This window comes from Apostichopus japonicus, chromosome 19, assembly GCF_037975245.1.
Source record: "Apostichopus japonicus isolate 1M-3 chromosome 19, ASM3797524v1, whole genome shotgun sequence".
NCBI lineage: Eukaryota > Metazoa > Echinodermata > Holothuroidea > Aspidochirotida > Stichopodidae > Apostichopus > Apostichopus japonicus.
In genome coordinates, this window is record NC_092579.1 from 778,402 (window position 1) to 795,449 (window position 17,048).

Consider the following 17,048-nt stretch of genomic DNA (forward strand, 5'->3'; position numbering starts at 1 on the left):
GACATGGGGGTGGAGGGTCACTGCACCACAAACCAATCTGCCTGGACATGGGGTGGATGGTCACTGCAGCACTGTTGTGGTGACACTTTGCAAACATCGACATTGGTAGTGTTTTAAAATAGTATGGATTTTTTTGTTGATCTACTCCTAGAACTCCTTTCTTCTTGGGGTGTGGAGAATGTAGTTTAGAACTTGCTCTGTTGGAAATGAAACTTAACCATCTTGTAGTTAGATCCAGCTTTCTGATCAAATATCTAATATGAGAACTGTACCACAAACAAGCATTCTAAATAGTTGTCCACTTCAGCAAACTGCCCTACTACTACTACTAGCATTGGCAAAACAAAACTGTTTATTTCATCTTAAATACCAGTAACATTTGCAGGTACTATACGCTAGTATTTGTTAACCGCATATCTTGATAACTTTCAACGTTGCAGTTTTTTAGAATGGTTGTTGAGTCAATCTGAAAGTAAAATAAGCACATGGACACAAATTCTTTATCAGACAATTTTCTTTCTATCAATGTAATACAAGTACATGGTTATCTTTAATGTCAATACCTACAACCTCTTACAACACACAAAAAGGAAATGATTTCATAGCAAAAAAACCTTCAGAGACTTGCCTTTCTGAAAAAGACATCCAGCCCCTCCCTTGGAAATCTGAATTGAGTTAGCCTAAGACAACTTCAGTCCCCACACTGTAAATAACATCTAACCTCAGATGTGCTTGTACCAAGAATTCAGAATCAATGTCATTATCATCTGATCAGGAAGCTGCCATTAGAGTTCCCTGATCTGAGAAGCAGATAAACTAATTCTTCATAAACTTAACAAGTAGTCATACCCATGCACACACTAAATGTGAAATTCAATATTCAGTCCTACCAATAGAGATCAATAAAGCACCAAGTTTAAATTTCAATTACAACTATTATTATCTTTATATAAGCCATAGATCTTGCTTTAAACACATGCACAGCACATCTGCATACATAGTTTTCCCCTTTGGGGAGGGGGATGGGGGGAGGGGTATGGTCAGGTTGTAGCTAGAATGCAGTGATGCATGCAATACAAGAGAACTGTGGCTTAGTGAGAAATACTTGTGCAAGATGATATTTAAACTGATTGTTTTTCAATGAAAACTTCTTGATATGGATTGATAAGTACTTAAATCAATGCAAGATACTGTACTACAAGTTTACACTGTGTACTCATAAAGTAAGATAATACAATCTGTTACATGTGTTTGGCAGCCAGCAAGATACTACGTCAATATCAAACCAAGGCCACTTCATACTCCTTAAATGAAGATCTAAAAAGGAACTTGTTGATATAAAACTACTTTGATCATTTTGATGTTGAGATTTATTTGGCAATAAAACTCAATTAGGCCTGCTAATATTATGCGACCAATCAGAGAGAGAAGTCAATGAAATAAAAACGATAACAATGTTCTACCAGACATCCAATCAGCATACTGATTAGAAATATTTAAATTTAAGAAAGGATGAGTTACTAAGAACTTACCAAGAAATATCAACCTGGAACCACAGAGTTTGAAAATGCCTACAGAATTATTTTCAAACTAATAAACTATTAAAATGTAAAACCTGTTGTCTAGATTTCATATACTGTATCCTGTCAGGATAACCTACAGTAGGTCCCTTAGGGTGTAATAGAACACAAAGCACCTGACTCACTAGTTCCTGTATCACAACACCAGAATAATTCCAAATAGACCTCTTAATACAACAACAGAGTGACATTAATAGCAAGACATACCAGTCTTCTCTATAATCTATTATGCAAAGAGCTCATTAGTTGTAACGTCCCCAAACTAAGCCAAATACTCAGATCTTTACATCGGTGATCTCAATTAAACCTCACACTGCCACCCTCAACCCTGCCCCCCCCTCCCGCACCACCCCACATACCACAAGCACTGTGACTGTTAGGTTGACAGCAGTTGAAATTTGTTTCAATACTTTTACTTTGTGGATTGACATTTTAAGAGAAGGAAGATCAAAAAACTACAGAACAAAACAAGACTCTGGTCCACTCAGATAGCACTTTCTCTTCAATGTTTTATGTAGCACTTTCTCTTCAATGTTTTCACATCGAACTGAAACTTGTGCAAAGAGTTAAACGATGGTCCTGCTATTTGGGATTCACTGTGATATTTGATGGTTTACATGATAAAGCCTATTTTCCTCATGGGCACTTGTATTTGGTGACTAGATGGTGATTTCAGTTTCAAAATCTGCTGCCTCCTGCTTCACCTGAGAGGGGCTGCTTCGTCTTTAGAGCTTTGTTCAGCTGGAAAAGAAATGAAAGAGAAAAACAATCAGAAAATAGACAGGCAAAGTGATATGTATTTATAATAAAAATGTAGCAAACAATAAAACCAACATGTAAAATAGTTGAATATATCAGATTGTAAGGACATACAGTAATGATGAACATCTACAGGAGAGGACTTCTACTCCCACCCCCCTCCCCATCAGCCTTCCCCCATCAGCCTTCCCCCATGGATAACTCTCATAAGTATCAATTTTCTCTCTCTCTCAGTCTCTGTGTATGTGTACAGTAGATTCACCTAATTATTTACTTCCCAGATAGGAATAACCATACTGTAGAAAATGTTTTTTATTATCAATTGTACATGGAAATACATCTTCTGTTGGATAAATTCTTGATTAGATGGTGATTCATTAACACCATGCATATAAAATGTGGCCATACAGTACTGTATGGCAAGGGGTATTCATTATGGTCATGCTTAGTCAGTATGAAAAAAGCTAAGTACTAATTAGGCCTTGCCTTTCCAGTATTAATTATGCACATTAAGCATGTTGCATTGTGGGTATCCATTATGGCCATCCCCATTAAGCATGTTGCATTCTTGAGCTACAGTACTGGATTGCAATTGCAAATGAAATTAGCTCTATGAAACACATCATGCGGACAGGAAGAAGTGAAGAGCATCTAATTAATCAGGATATTCATAGACATGATAATGAGTACCAATCTTTGGTACTTAACATTTACTGAACCCTCTTATCAGCACTTGAATACATAATTGTTTTGTATTTTGCACAGGGATTTGTTGTTTGTTTTTATTTAGCATGCATTCCAAATCTGTTCTGTACACACTTGTAGACTTTATGTGTTGTCTGTATCTACAGTACTATACATTTACAAAGGCAATCTATGTAAGTATATATTAAACACTGTCACACTGTGATTACTGTACAGGGGGCAATGGATACAGGAAATACAGTCAATCCTACAAGAGGCTAGGATTCTTGTACTTGAATTTATAAAGAAACTGGACAAGCTGACCTATTGATTATTACCCCTTTTTGCTCACACAGCATAAGGGTATTATAAACTGAATATGTACAAGTGAAAACATGTAAAGTTTATTGTAAACTCTAGGGACCTTTACTACTTTCTGATGTAAATCTCACAAACTATAAAGTATTCTGTAAATGATTGAAACTGAGATAACTGAACAAGAAGATATCACCACACGAATACAACATTTACAAAAATATCACAAAAAACGTCATTCTGTACTCTATCTGAGATAAACAAGTCCAAACCTCGACTTTAAAGAATAGATTTAATTGAATGTAATTGCTTTGGCTTCCTGCAGACACTTTTATGGTTTCATTTATACATTTATGGCTTACATTTAATAAAAAAAAAAAAACATGTTACCAAGAAATTGGTTCTATTAATAAAAAGCGACTGCCTTTCCGCTTTGCTTCAAGAGAATATTTATTTAGAGAGAACAACGAGCATGCTTGAAGAGTACTACTGTAATTATTTACACAGTAAGATATGTGGCAATAGAAAGAACTGATTTACAACATTAGGGTCAACTGATGACAAAGTTTATAATTAAAGTATTCACAAACTTGGTTTAATGTTCAGCAGGCTAGAGTGACAACAGGATATGAGACAGGTGGTTACGTACAGTAAGTCTATGTTGCCCTCAGAATAACAGAGTTTGTCAAAGCATACTGTATTAATACAGTAGGTTATAATATTATACAAAACTGTAAGTTACCATGCATTAATATTATACAATGCAGTATATATGCATTATAAAATACCATGGAGTATATAATTAATCAATAGAAAGTCTAAATGAGTCAGCTTACATAAGGTATTAGAATATGGATAGCTACTGTATAATATGAGAGCTACTGTAAAAAGGGACTTGCAGTCTTTCCCACTGGGCCCCTGATTTGACTACAGTAGCTGATACATATCGACCAGAGTTAAATGCAAACCAATCTTGTGGGATTTATTTCTCAATATACTTAGATGAGGAATATCCCCACACTGCAGACATGAGCAGGGAACATCTCAGGCACCACACAGGGAGAGGAGAACACTTACAAACTTGAGCAGGGAACATCTCAGGCACTACACAGGGAGAGGGAACATCTCAGGCACCACACTGGGAGAGAGGAACATCTCAGGTACCCCACAGGGAGAGGGGAACATCTCAGGCACCACACAGGGAGAGAGAACATCTCAGGCACCACACCGGGAGAGGGGAACACTTACAAACTTGAGCAGGGAACATCTCAGGCACTACACAGGGAGAGGGAACATCTCAGGCACCACACAGGGAGAGAGGAACATCTCAGGTACCCCACAGGGAGAGGGCAACATCTCAGGCACCACACCGGGAGAGGGAACATCTCAGGCACCACACAGGGAGAGGGGAACATCTCAGGCACCACACAGAGAAAGGGGAACATTTACACATGTGAGCAGGGAACATCTCAGGCAACTCGCAGGGAGAGGGAACATCTCAGGCACCACACAGGGAGAGAGGAACATCTCAGGTACCCCACAGGGAGAGGGGAACATCTCAGGCACCACACAGGGAGAGAGAACATCTCAGGCACCACACCGGGAGAGGGAACATCTCAGGCACCACACAGGGAGAGGGGAACATCTCAGGCACCACACAGGGAGAGAGAACATCTCAGGCACCACACCGGGAGAGGGAACATCTCAGGCACCACACAGGGAGAGGGGAATCATCTCAGGCACCACACAGAGAAAGGGGAACATATACAGATGTGACCAGGGAACATCTCAGGCAACTCACAGGGAGAGGGAACATCTCAGCCACCACACAGGGAGAGGGGACACTTACAGATGTGAGCAGGGAACATCTCAGGACTATACTGTACATGGAGAGGATACATCTCAGGCACCACACAGGGAGGGGGGAACACTTACAGAGGTGAGCAGTAGTTTACAGTACTACAGTAGGCCTATACTGTAAGCTATTAATTTGCAATGCAATCCAATGGCCTATGATCACTAGACAGGAAAGCAGAAGTGTCAAAATAAATTATTTATTACTACATTAATTATGTAACTGGTTTAAACATAAATTAATTCCTTTATTACTTCAATTATGTCATTAAATACCTCATGAATTCCTAATTCATTGCTTCAGTAAATAATCCTGTTTCCTGTTTTTAATGGCTATGATTCAGTCTAAAGTACAGACTGAATTAATGTATGTTGTACAGTTTTCATAGTACTACTCAACATTCATCAAATGCTACAAACTGCCTTAAACAACAACATAATGGTTGTGGCAGCTAATTACCAGTAGTTGTCATTAACAGTAATGTACTGACACTTTGTCAAATCTATGATTACACATTAATTAAACTAGCAGGATGCTGCTCTTTTTCTTTAATTAGATAGCTAATAAGTAATTAACATTCCATTCAGTTCTGACAATTTTCTCAAGCAGACAAGCTACGTTAATTACAACTGCTGCTTATAGGGTGATCTACCCATTGTGAGTACAAGTTATGTAGTATTAATGTACATTACAGCTGGTCAACATATAGTAGTTCTGTATATAAGGTGGTTCACACGTAGAGGACGCATTCTCTTTAATGTTCAATTTTTCCTTGTTAATGACTTGCTTCATCCGTTCTGCTGATTCAAGGGTGAATTAATGTTGCGAACTTGTACAAGTTACAGTAGTATTAAATGTATATATAGAGCTGGCCAACATACAGTAGTTCGGCAATACATGTAAGGTGATTCACATGTAGAGAATGCATTCTCTTTAAGAATCTTATTGTTTTTGTCAATGATTGGCTTTATCCTAAAAGTTCTTTGTCACTGAGGAGAGATTTTAAGGTTACAATTAGATGGATCAAGACACCTTGCATTATGCACATGTAGTAACATTATCCACATTACTACAGACATGTATAGAGGAAGTTCATGTTTCTACGCACTGATCATGCCTCTCCATATAAGATTTACTATTCAACAAAACTATTGCTAATCACGATTATGTTCTTAAAAGCGAAGTATATTTACTAGTATTAACTGAAGCATGGCTAAAAGAAGATGATCATGCATTTACCCCCCCCCCCCTGATGGTTACTCTTTCATCAATGTCCTGGGTGTATGGGAATTTGAGGTGGAGGTACAGTATAGGAATTGTCTTGAAAGAGTATCTCTCCCATTGAATTCAACCAGACACTTTTCTATACATGTGTTATGGGGAAACGGAAAGGTCTGCACATGCCTCATAGCAAATATAGACCACCTCCCTCTAAAGAGAATGATTTACAAGTTACAGAAAGATCTGTGCCTAATAGCGTTATATAGACCAGCTCCTTCTAAATCTTGAGAATGGATTTACAAACTGAAAGTTTCTGCATTTGTCAATTAAATTGCAATGTTAATTTGTAAACTTCTCCTAACTGATGATTTCAATGTTTACACTGATCAACCCCAACAAAACTAATGTGAAACAATTCCTGAATAACATCTCTGAAGTTGGACTCATGGAACATATCACTGAACTAACACATGGAAATGGTCACACCATTCAACCATTGACCTTCTTCTTTCGAGAACAGAAGACAAAATTACTGACTGGATCACTGGAAAGTGCTCAACGAATTAATGTCAGATCACTTCCTTGTTATCTGTGATCTCCAACGCAGGAAACCACAGCCTACAAAAATTAAATGCTCTTCTAGAAACGAACAGAAGATGGATGTTAATGCCATTGTCCAGGTCCTTCAAAATAAACTTGTTCCAGTTATGCAAATTGCGATGATCTTGTTTGTGAAATATGAAATGTCTGTAAACGGAAATTCTAGACAAATATTGTCCTGTATCAAAGAGAATATGCACCGTTCAACCACAGATGCCATCCATGTATAATTCAACAATCCACGATGCTTGTCCTTTTTCGGTGGCGCTGTGAAACAAATAGGGTAAAAGCTGCCTTGAAGTGGATAAACAGATCTTCCATGAACAGACGCTGAAGTTGATCGTTTGATTAACCGGGCGAAGTGTGACTACTATGAACATCAGCTCTTTAGTGCTACCAGTGAAAAGCAATTTAGTGTTCTCAACACGTTAAATTATGGTGCGAAAGTTCTCCCTGCAAGCGACTCAATGTCAATTCTGGTCGATAGGTTTGCAGTTTTTTTTACCGAGAAAGTAAAGAAAATCAGAGACAGCTTGGACTCGAGCACTCACGGTCATAATCATGATGTAAAGGAGTTAGTTTGTATTCATCATGCAAGTGAAAGAAATGAACTAGTCATATTAGTAGAGAGTGATCCACGGTCCAGAGTGATCCATATTAGTAGAGAGTGATCCACGGTCCAGAGTGATCCATATTAGTAGAGAGTGATCCACGGTCAGAAGTTAGAAGGTTGACTGATCTTAGGCCAATTAGGGATGATGAGGTCATTACTCCATTAAAAGAAATGATCAAACAAAGTCTTGTTTGCTTGATCCAGTCCCCCCCCTTCCCCCTCCCCCACCTTGCTGTTGAAGGAACACTTGTCTTGCTTTGCTACACTTCTGACTACAGTAGTTTAATCAATGTTTACTTTACATCTGGTGTATTTCCAGACTACCTCAAGGAAACAATCATCTCAAAAATTATCAAAAAGCAGATGCTGGATAAAAACACTCTCAAAACTACAGGCCTGCATCAAACATTTAAGAGGCTCTTGCCAAGGCTATTGCCATTCACTGCTGTAGATTGCTTATCTGAGCACCTGTAAGATCTATAGATAACTTGACAGCTTCCACTCAGATACCAAATCAGCTCTTCTACAAGTAAATAATGATATCTTATCTGCAATGGACAAGCAACAGGCCGTCCTTCTAATTACGCTGGACTTAAGCGCAGCATTCGACACTTTACTTTGTTCCTCAACAAATTGCAACTCAATCCAATTAAAAAAGAATATTTTATCACCAGCTCATGGTGATCTATTTCTTGTCTGAACAGTGTTACATTTGAACTGTATGATGCTCAAATAACACCATCAACATCAGTCAGGAATCTGGGAATAATGCTTGACTCTGGTTTGACCATGGTTGATCAGATATCTTCTGATTGTGAAATGTGTTAGCTACCATCTGTGTAATTTGTCTCACATATATATATGTTTTATGGATGAAGCAACCTGCAAACTGGCAGTCCAGTCACTCATTTACTCCAGAATAGACTACGTATGGTAATGCATTGCTATTGGGAGCTATTGAACATCATCTTACAAGACTTCAAAGGCTGCAAAACTGAGCTGCTTGACTAATATTCTGAGTTGGACGTGACCATCCTGGTAGTGTGTCATTGTGCGTCTCCATTGGTCCAATCAGGACTCGCATTAATTGCAATATCCTCCTTTATGTGTACACATGCTTATATATATACTCTCTGGCTCCAGATTATAGCTGAACCACGCTCATGGAATGATCTCCCACGAAACATCAGGGAAACCAAATCCTTCAAATCTTCAAGTCTCGTCTTAAAACTCATCTTGTTGGTTTACCCTTCATATTTTTTGTTCATATTAGGAGTGTATTTTTTTTCTCCATGTCGTATGTGTATTGTATGTGTATTTATGATTCTTGTTTTTTGTATTTTGTATTTGTGTTTGGTTCTTCTTTAACAGTGCTGTGTTTAATGGAAGGGCGCTTTTAGTAATGCATTTTGGTATTGCATCTTCATATTACATAGACAATACCCACATGCAAAAAAAGAAAAAAAAGAAAGAAAAAAAAAAAGAAGATACTTGTTATAAATATCACTCTTTATAGCTTAATCCTACTGATTGCCATAGAAACTGCAGTAAGTACTGTGCACACAGTTTTGTGGTAATATTCTACATATTATGAGAGTATTGATGAGTGCATATATATCATTACACCAGGCCTGCATATACAGTACCTCTCTATTCTACATATTACGAGAGTATTGATGAGTGCATACTGTACCATAACACTAGCAGCAGTATAACACCAGTAGTGATGAGTGCATAACACTATCAGTAGCAGCACAGACCTGGATATACTTCAATGATCAGCAGACTTTCTTAAAGATGTGTCACACCAAAATGAACTTACAACTCTACTTGATCTGGCAACAAATGGTTTTAATACTTAATTTACATTTTTGACAGAAAACAGATATTTCTGAAGTTGTTCACTGATGGCTGCTCAAGCATATCACACATGTGATTACATAGACCAAAGCATTTTAACTTGGAGGAGGAGGTTCTCTAGCACTGGAGGAATCATCACTTAAGATGAAATTTAACAAGACAAAAATACAATAAAGAATCCACATGAATTTATAAAATATGAACTGGAGACTGGCAAGTTTGGTAGTATATCATGGAGTACATTGGGCATCTACTTTAACACTGGGATCATGTAAGAGACATTATTTTATTATTTAATGATGTTGCCATGTATGGTACAGCAACTAATTGCTATCATAAAACATTGATTCAAAGGAAACTAATGGTTGTTGTAATGAGAATCCTCTATTGTGTACAGTGTAGTGTCAAACAATGCACATGTGATACCTTAGATACAATAGTCATTCCACTGTGCCTTTAATAACAAACACAATCTGTTTACTAAATTACAGAAATCAAATATGTAAGTATTTAAGTTTATCTTTGGCAATCAACTGTTCCTGCTTATAGCAGTATAAGAAGGATTTAGAACACACCTCATACCGACTGAGACTAAGCAATATTAACACAGCACCATAGAACGGCTAACACCAATGTTCAGATTCATGACATTAAGTTCAGCAGAAAATGCTGCAAATAAAATAAATCCATTTTGAATCACACTCTTCATATGCAATGCCATCAGACCGATATGTTACACAGTTCATCTTCTATGAAACAGACTTTACATTACAGTACATGGCGTTCCTTGACAAATGGGTCAGATCCAAAACCTGTCAACCTCAGGGCTAAAATTTAGATGATCATAGTTATCAATTTTGATAGTTTTGTCCAAAAGAAGAACAATTTAAGCTTGCTTGGCAAAAAAATTATATTTGTATGTTTCTTTGTTAACGAGTACTGCTTAATTATATCAACAATGCACTTAAACCAGCGTTATGGACGGAAACAGCAATTTGTGCCACTGAACTGCAAGGAATGATGGAATTCACAGGAATCTGCACCTGAATAATTGTTTATGGTACTGATCTCTCCAAAATAGTTTTTGAAAAAATTAAGTAGGGCATCCCTAATTAAGATGCTAATCGAGAAGAAAATCATTAATTCCGTCCATAACGCTACCTGATGTCATTAATCTCCTGGCAAGTTTATAGTTCACTTCAGTGATAAAATTTGCATGTAATCTTCTGAAGGTTATCAATGCCATTAAGGATGAAGTGAAAAATTACCAGATTCCTGCATATTGATAAGCTGGGGTTCAATGAAACATCTGTGTTATGGATGGAATTAGGAAAACGTTATGGACGGAATGTGAATGTTATGGATGGAAATTACTTTCTTTGGAAAAACTATGCAGAATGTTTTTTATTAAGTTAAATCAAAGCAATCAAATGTGAATGAATGTTATTTAGGATGGAAAACCTTTTTTGACATGTACATTACAGTATTTTTCTAGGCTTTCAGGTGATGTTTTCCCCAATTTAAAAAAAAAAAGAAAAGAAGAAATTTCTGTAAAAATCCCAAACTTTGAGGATTTTTCATTTCAAAATAAGGCAAAACACCCTCCTGAAATTTTTTGTACAAACAGGGTGGTACTATATCTCTTCCAGAAAAAAGTATCAGATTTTTTCAACATTACGCATTTTGAGTTATTGGCCGTCAAAGATGACCTCTTTTGTACAGTACATCGGAGCAGCTTAACAACTTCTTAAATTATTATTGAGAACAGCTAGAACCCTGAAATTTGTTTAGGGGTAAGAACTTTATACTTATAGTTGAAGTATAAAACCCTGACAGCTCTAACATGGTTACTTTGGTAAAAAATTGGCATCAAAACTCCTACCTCATGCTGAATCGCAGCATGAAATAGCAACTTTAGAGTTGCACAACTTGCAAACATATCATAGGAAAGCATTGTAATCATTATTTTGTAATGTTTGTACCAGACATAATAACCTCTGAAAGAATCAAGTACCCTGAAGCAATGGTTTAGGAGCAATTCATCACTAAAAATAGCACATTTTTTAGTGAAAAGTACAAAAATCGTATATTTTGACACTTTTAAGTGGACCTAGCTCCACAAGACAATATTTTTGTAGCCTAATTTTTTATTTTCCTATTCTATGGGATAGACTCTATAGGCATCTGTAATAGAAAGGTACTAGAATGGTTAATTGCTGAGAAATGAGACCTCAAAAGTCAAGAAAATGCCATGGTGGCGACAAATTGCGGAATTTCAAAGTGTGATAAATCGGCTGGAAAGCAATGCAACTGAAATTTTCAGAATATGCTTCATGATGGTCCAATCATACAAAAAATTTGGGAATTTTTGGAGAGGGTGCAGCAACAGCCATTCTTGATTTGACACGGAATGACCCTTATAAATCCAAGTTGTCATCCTTATGCAACGTGGTTTTTTTGTATGAAGGAGACTGGTGGTTGGAAAAGGTGGACCAAATATCAGTTGACAGTAATGATATCTATGTCTCCTTCCTACACCCTAAGGGCCCTACCAATACTTTCTTCTGGCCATCACCTGAGACAAATATCCCACTAGGAATGATCATGGGGAAACTGGAACAGCCTGTCCTCCTAATTTCAAGTAGCAAAGTGGGAATTGCAACAAAGGTGGTTGAATATATATTAGGGACAAGTTTCAAAGAGATTGTGAGCCGTGATGGTGACGAAAAATTTTGACAAATATGAATCGATGTATTTTGTTGAGATTGAAAAGTCTATTTCAAATTTTCATGACTGTTCAACCATACAGGCCTCCCATGTCCACAGTTTTAATTGCATGTGTTGTTTTCTTTCATACAAGCTTTGCAGACTGGCGAAACTTTGATTGCATTGGCATTGTTTGAAGGAGGTGAATCCACAAAAGTGAAAAAAACAAATGGGAAAAGTACTGACAGCCTTTGCTTATAGTGCTGAAAGCCACCTGATGAGTACCTTCAGCAAGAGTGACACTTTTCATGTGCTATAGCAATTCATTTCAGGCTAATTCAGTACTTTCCGTCCATAACATTCCGTCCATAACAATTCCTATTTCAGGACTAGCTCTTTCCCTTCTTATAATAAATTCAATTTTATTTGATATTATTACACATATTGGCCATAAGTATTAACTTATAACACACACTTCACAATGCAACAGTTGATCCTAAATCAGGACAAAACCTTCCGTCCATAACGTTGTACATTCCGTCCATAACACAGAATTTTGGTTTGGGGTAGTGGGTTAATGGAGGTACATTGAAGATTATGAGTGGGAGTATGATAAAGCTAAGGTACCAGGCCTGTGATGAAAAGTACCTGATACTTTGAAATCCTGAACACTTCACAGAGTTTTGACCCACTATGAAGGTTGGTGGATATCGATCATTTTTCTGATTCCGTCCATAACGAACACCTAATTTGCATATTCAGACTAATATTGCACTACCCAATTATTTTTTTTCCGTTATATGGTAGAGGTATCCCAACTTAGATCAATCATGCATACCTTACCAAATACTAACTCTCACACTATTTTTGATGGGACTTTATCTCTGTGAATTCCGTCCATAACATTGGCAGAGGTTTTGGATCTGACCCAAATACCTTGATAAATAACAGAATGGCCGGAAGCATAGATGTTGCACGGGGAGATGACGTGACTATTGATGTACATAATCAATTTCATGTGGAATCCTAATGGGATTCACTTACTCAACATGGGGCATCCTTTTATCAAGTATGAGATTCAACCCAGTTTCCCTTCTTCAGATAATTGTGTTTGCAAGGGCTTCACATTTTGATTATATTGACCTCAAATGACAGTCATTGACCTCCACTAAAGAACAAATGTCTTTGTCTACTCAATATTGGGAAACTGCATACAAGGATACAGTACATGATGGCCATGCAAGTTTTCCTTCTTGAGAGTCTGCAATAACAAAGATTTCAGATTTTAAATTCTGATGACCTCAAATTTACCTTCACAAAAAACATCTACTTAATGTTGGACATCAAAGGATAGAGTCCTGACTTAGAAAATCAAATCTCAGTTTCCCTTTTTGAGACATTATGTTGATAATGATTTAACATTTCCAACTATGCTTGGCTGAAATGACCTTTGACCTCCGATATTAAGAAGAGGCTTGTCTTACTCACTATGGTGCCTACTTATTCAAATCAAGAAATCAACCAGTTTCTCTGCATGATTTATCGTAATTAGAAGGTTTGACCATTTTGGCCACTCCTGAACTTAATGACCTTTGACCTCCGCATAAAAATAAAAGCCCCTTGAACTCAATATGAGGCATAAACAAACCAAGTTTGAGATTGATCCAATCTCATCTTTTAGAGAAATTTTCACAACCAATGTGTTACATGCACAAACACACACACCATTGACTGCAAAGTACAAATCTCATTCCAAACAAGACCCTAATTACCATATCTCCTTTTTCAGAATACTAAATGTTTAATACTTTATGTCATTTAGCTCATATGAGGCATCTTGTATTTCTAGACTACTGTATGCTTTCAAGTAGTACAATGTTTAAAAATTCTATGCACTTTAGAGAAAGAGATGTGAATCACATAATTATTATAACTCTTATAGACGGAACCTTTTGTGTTCACACTGTCGTTAATACACTAATGCCACAGTTAATGATACACATGACCTGTTTCTTAGTGACAGAACTGTTTATAGATACTGTACTACCATCAAGAGATGTTTAAAATGGTTTAATGCCAAACATTCCCTTTAATAAAGAAATGCAACAACTACAAGTGAAGGTTGTTTATACTCAAGTCTAAAAACACAGCCTTTGCTCAATCCAAATCCATTCTCACTTGCATATAACTTGATTTTTAACTCTCAGTAGATTAGCAGTCTTCAGAGCTAACTCATTTCTGATGAGACTGACAAGTATGCATTGATTCATTAATCAAGTCGATAATTAAACTTTCATAATTTGCTATAACTATCATGCACTATTGATAGCTTCAGGGTGTCAAGTTAGTGATGAAGATGTTTTGACCATGTTTTGCGATTCACAGGTTTAGATAGCATTCATTTTATGCATTAAACAATACTGGCAATGAAAGCTGTTTGTCTGATAAATTATTGATGTATCTCACAGATCCAGACAGATCCTCCACATCCAAGAGATCTTAAAAGTGCTTTGCTTTCCAATACTGTAGTATTACCAGCGATGATGCACAACATACAGCAATAGTATAATACTAAGTCTGCATAACTATTGTGAGCTCTAGGGACAGTGAATTGACAGCAATTCTAATCAGAGCCTTGAAGAAGTTTGATGTGGTATCTCAGACAATCTTGATTCACACAATGATATTGAACAGATGGCTGTTACCGTATTGTGTGAGGGTTAAGAGCCAACTTGTTAGATACAAGATCTCTTGAACTAAGTTAATCTGCTCGAGAATCTTGCGGAACAAGAGGGGCATCACGCATTTGCCAAGGCTCCCAAGATGTTCATCTGGAAGTTGTGCTTATTAGCACAGGTCTGTGCATTGTCTGCCAATACAATAGCCCAGATTCAAGCTGCTAGAGCTTGTGAAGGCGCAACTGCCTTAATACACTTCCTTCTCTACATGTAACATTGTACACAAATACCACTAAATATATAACTGTTTAACTGTGAAAAGAACAATAAACTGAACGAACTAATTAAAGAGGGCAAAGCTGAAAGCATAGTCTACCATCTCCGACGACATACTGTAGGGACAAGAACATAACTATGTGTGTTAGGCTCAGTAGGCCTAATAATCCCAATGACATGTATTACATAGCAGTAACTATGAGTGTTTTTGCTCAGCAGGCCTAATTAGCCCAATGATATGTATTACATAACATACCTATGTGTGTTTTTGCTCAGTATGTCTAATTAGCCCATAGACATGTCAATAACTATGTGTGTTTTGCTCAGCAGGCCTAATAATCCCAATGACATGTATTACATAGCAATAACTATGTGTGTTCAGTTCAGCAGGCCTAATAATCCCAATGACATGTATTATATGGTCAATTCCATGGTGACTCGCATGACATTTTTACTCAAATTCCTCTCTATTTGATATCATTTAACAAATAAAGAAATTACCTGGGAGAAAAGCATTAATGTAGCAGTGAATGTACGCCTTAATCCTTACAACAGTAGAGAAAAAATATTTATACCTCAAGTATTGGGGGTGAAATTTGCGAAAAACTAAACGTGACTCGCGTGACAGTTACTATTAGCAAAAATCAGAATGCACACACAAATGTTCGATTTCTTATGTCTTATTAAAAATTTTCCAATCACTTTTTATAATCATACCGAAGTTGAAAAATACCTCTACCTCAATTGCTATGCAACTTTGAAAAAAAGTTGTAACGCATGAAAATAACGATGAAGATGTATTGTGACTCGCGTGACAAGAAAACGTGACTCGCGTGACAAGTTCACTTTTCGGATAGTTCTAGACCAAATGCAGTAGTGAATTGAGGGTACAGATCTTGCATAGTGAAATATAACATTCATTGGTCTAGAAAGTGTCCAAAAGGTACTTCCCTTGGGAATGTCCAGATGATATTAATGTCCCGGAGTTACCTTCATGACTGCAGACAGTCTACTGTACGGGTAGTACAGTTGTTCAGGCAATATATTTTGTCAATTAATATTTATAACAATATTTAGTCTGTTGAAGTCACTCATTTGAAAGTAATAGAAGAAACAGATCTATCAAAATGTGATTCAAATTACCATTCTCATTTGTCATATTTGAATAAACCAAAAGTGTAATATTTGAGAAGATACATTTGCTCATAGGATTGTGGGAATGATTGAGCAGTTAAGACCTTAAGGTTGTCAAGTCATAGCACATGGCATTGCCAGATACAAATGTAGATTATGTTTTAGTATAATACTAAAAAATCAATGACATGTGCTAACTTTCCAAATGTGGTGATAAAATAGGCATTATATTGCGAATAAATATTCATGATTTTAAATTCTGATATTTCAATTGAAATTATGATAATTAGTTGCATTATGTGTGCCCATATTATTCAAGTTGCCTAATTAAAGGGGAATGCATATGATATCTTTAATCAGTGATTCATTCATCAAACTAGATAACATCCCTGTAATTTTCACACAGAAAATAGGTAGAAACACTATCTTGATTTGACGTGACTCGCGTGACGTGACTCGCGTGACATTCATAAAGGGTGATTTTCTGCAAAATTTGAATATCTTCTGAAAAGGAAAATTCAGTAATCCTTTTGGTATCTATGTGAAGACTTGATATTCATTATTTTGGAGTAAAACTATTGTGCAGGCAAGGAGAAAAAAAGCAAACACAGTAAATTTTGTGACTCTGTGACAGTAAATCGAGGGTGTTTACTGTTTTCTATTTACCACTGTTGTCTAATGCCTTGATATCAAAATAAAATTGAAGCTATTAAGTGAGCACTATGCCATAGCAAATATAATTAGTCCAACACACAGTAAATAGGTAG

At 36.7% G+C, this 17,048-nt stretch overlaps 1 protein-coding gene across 2 annotated transcripts in view; it reads right to left on the reverse strand.

The window, feature by feature from the left end:
• Positions 1–496: 496 nt before the first annotated feature.
• LOC139959718 (eukaryotic translation initiation factor 3 subunit L-like) overlaps positions 497–17,048 on the reverse strand; it is a 99,144-nt gene continuing 82,592 nt past the window's right edge. For both annotated transcript variants that reach the window (XM_071957534.1, XM_071957535.1), the window contains one exon: positions 497–2,321. In XM_071957534.1, coding sequence (XP_071813635.1) covers positions 2,259–2,321 — 63 coding nt within the window. In that variant the 3' untranslated portion in view covers positions 497–2,258. The remainder of the gene's footprint in view (positions 2,322–17,048) is intronic.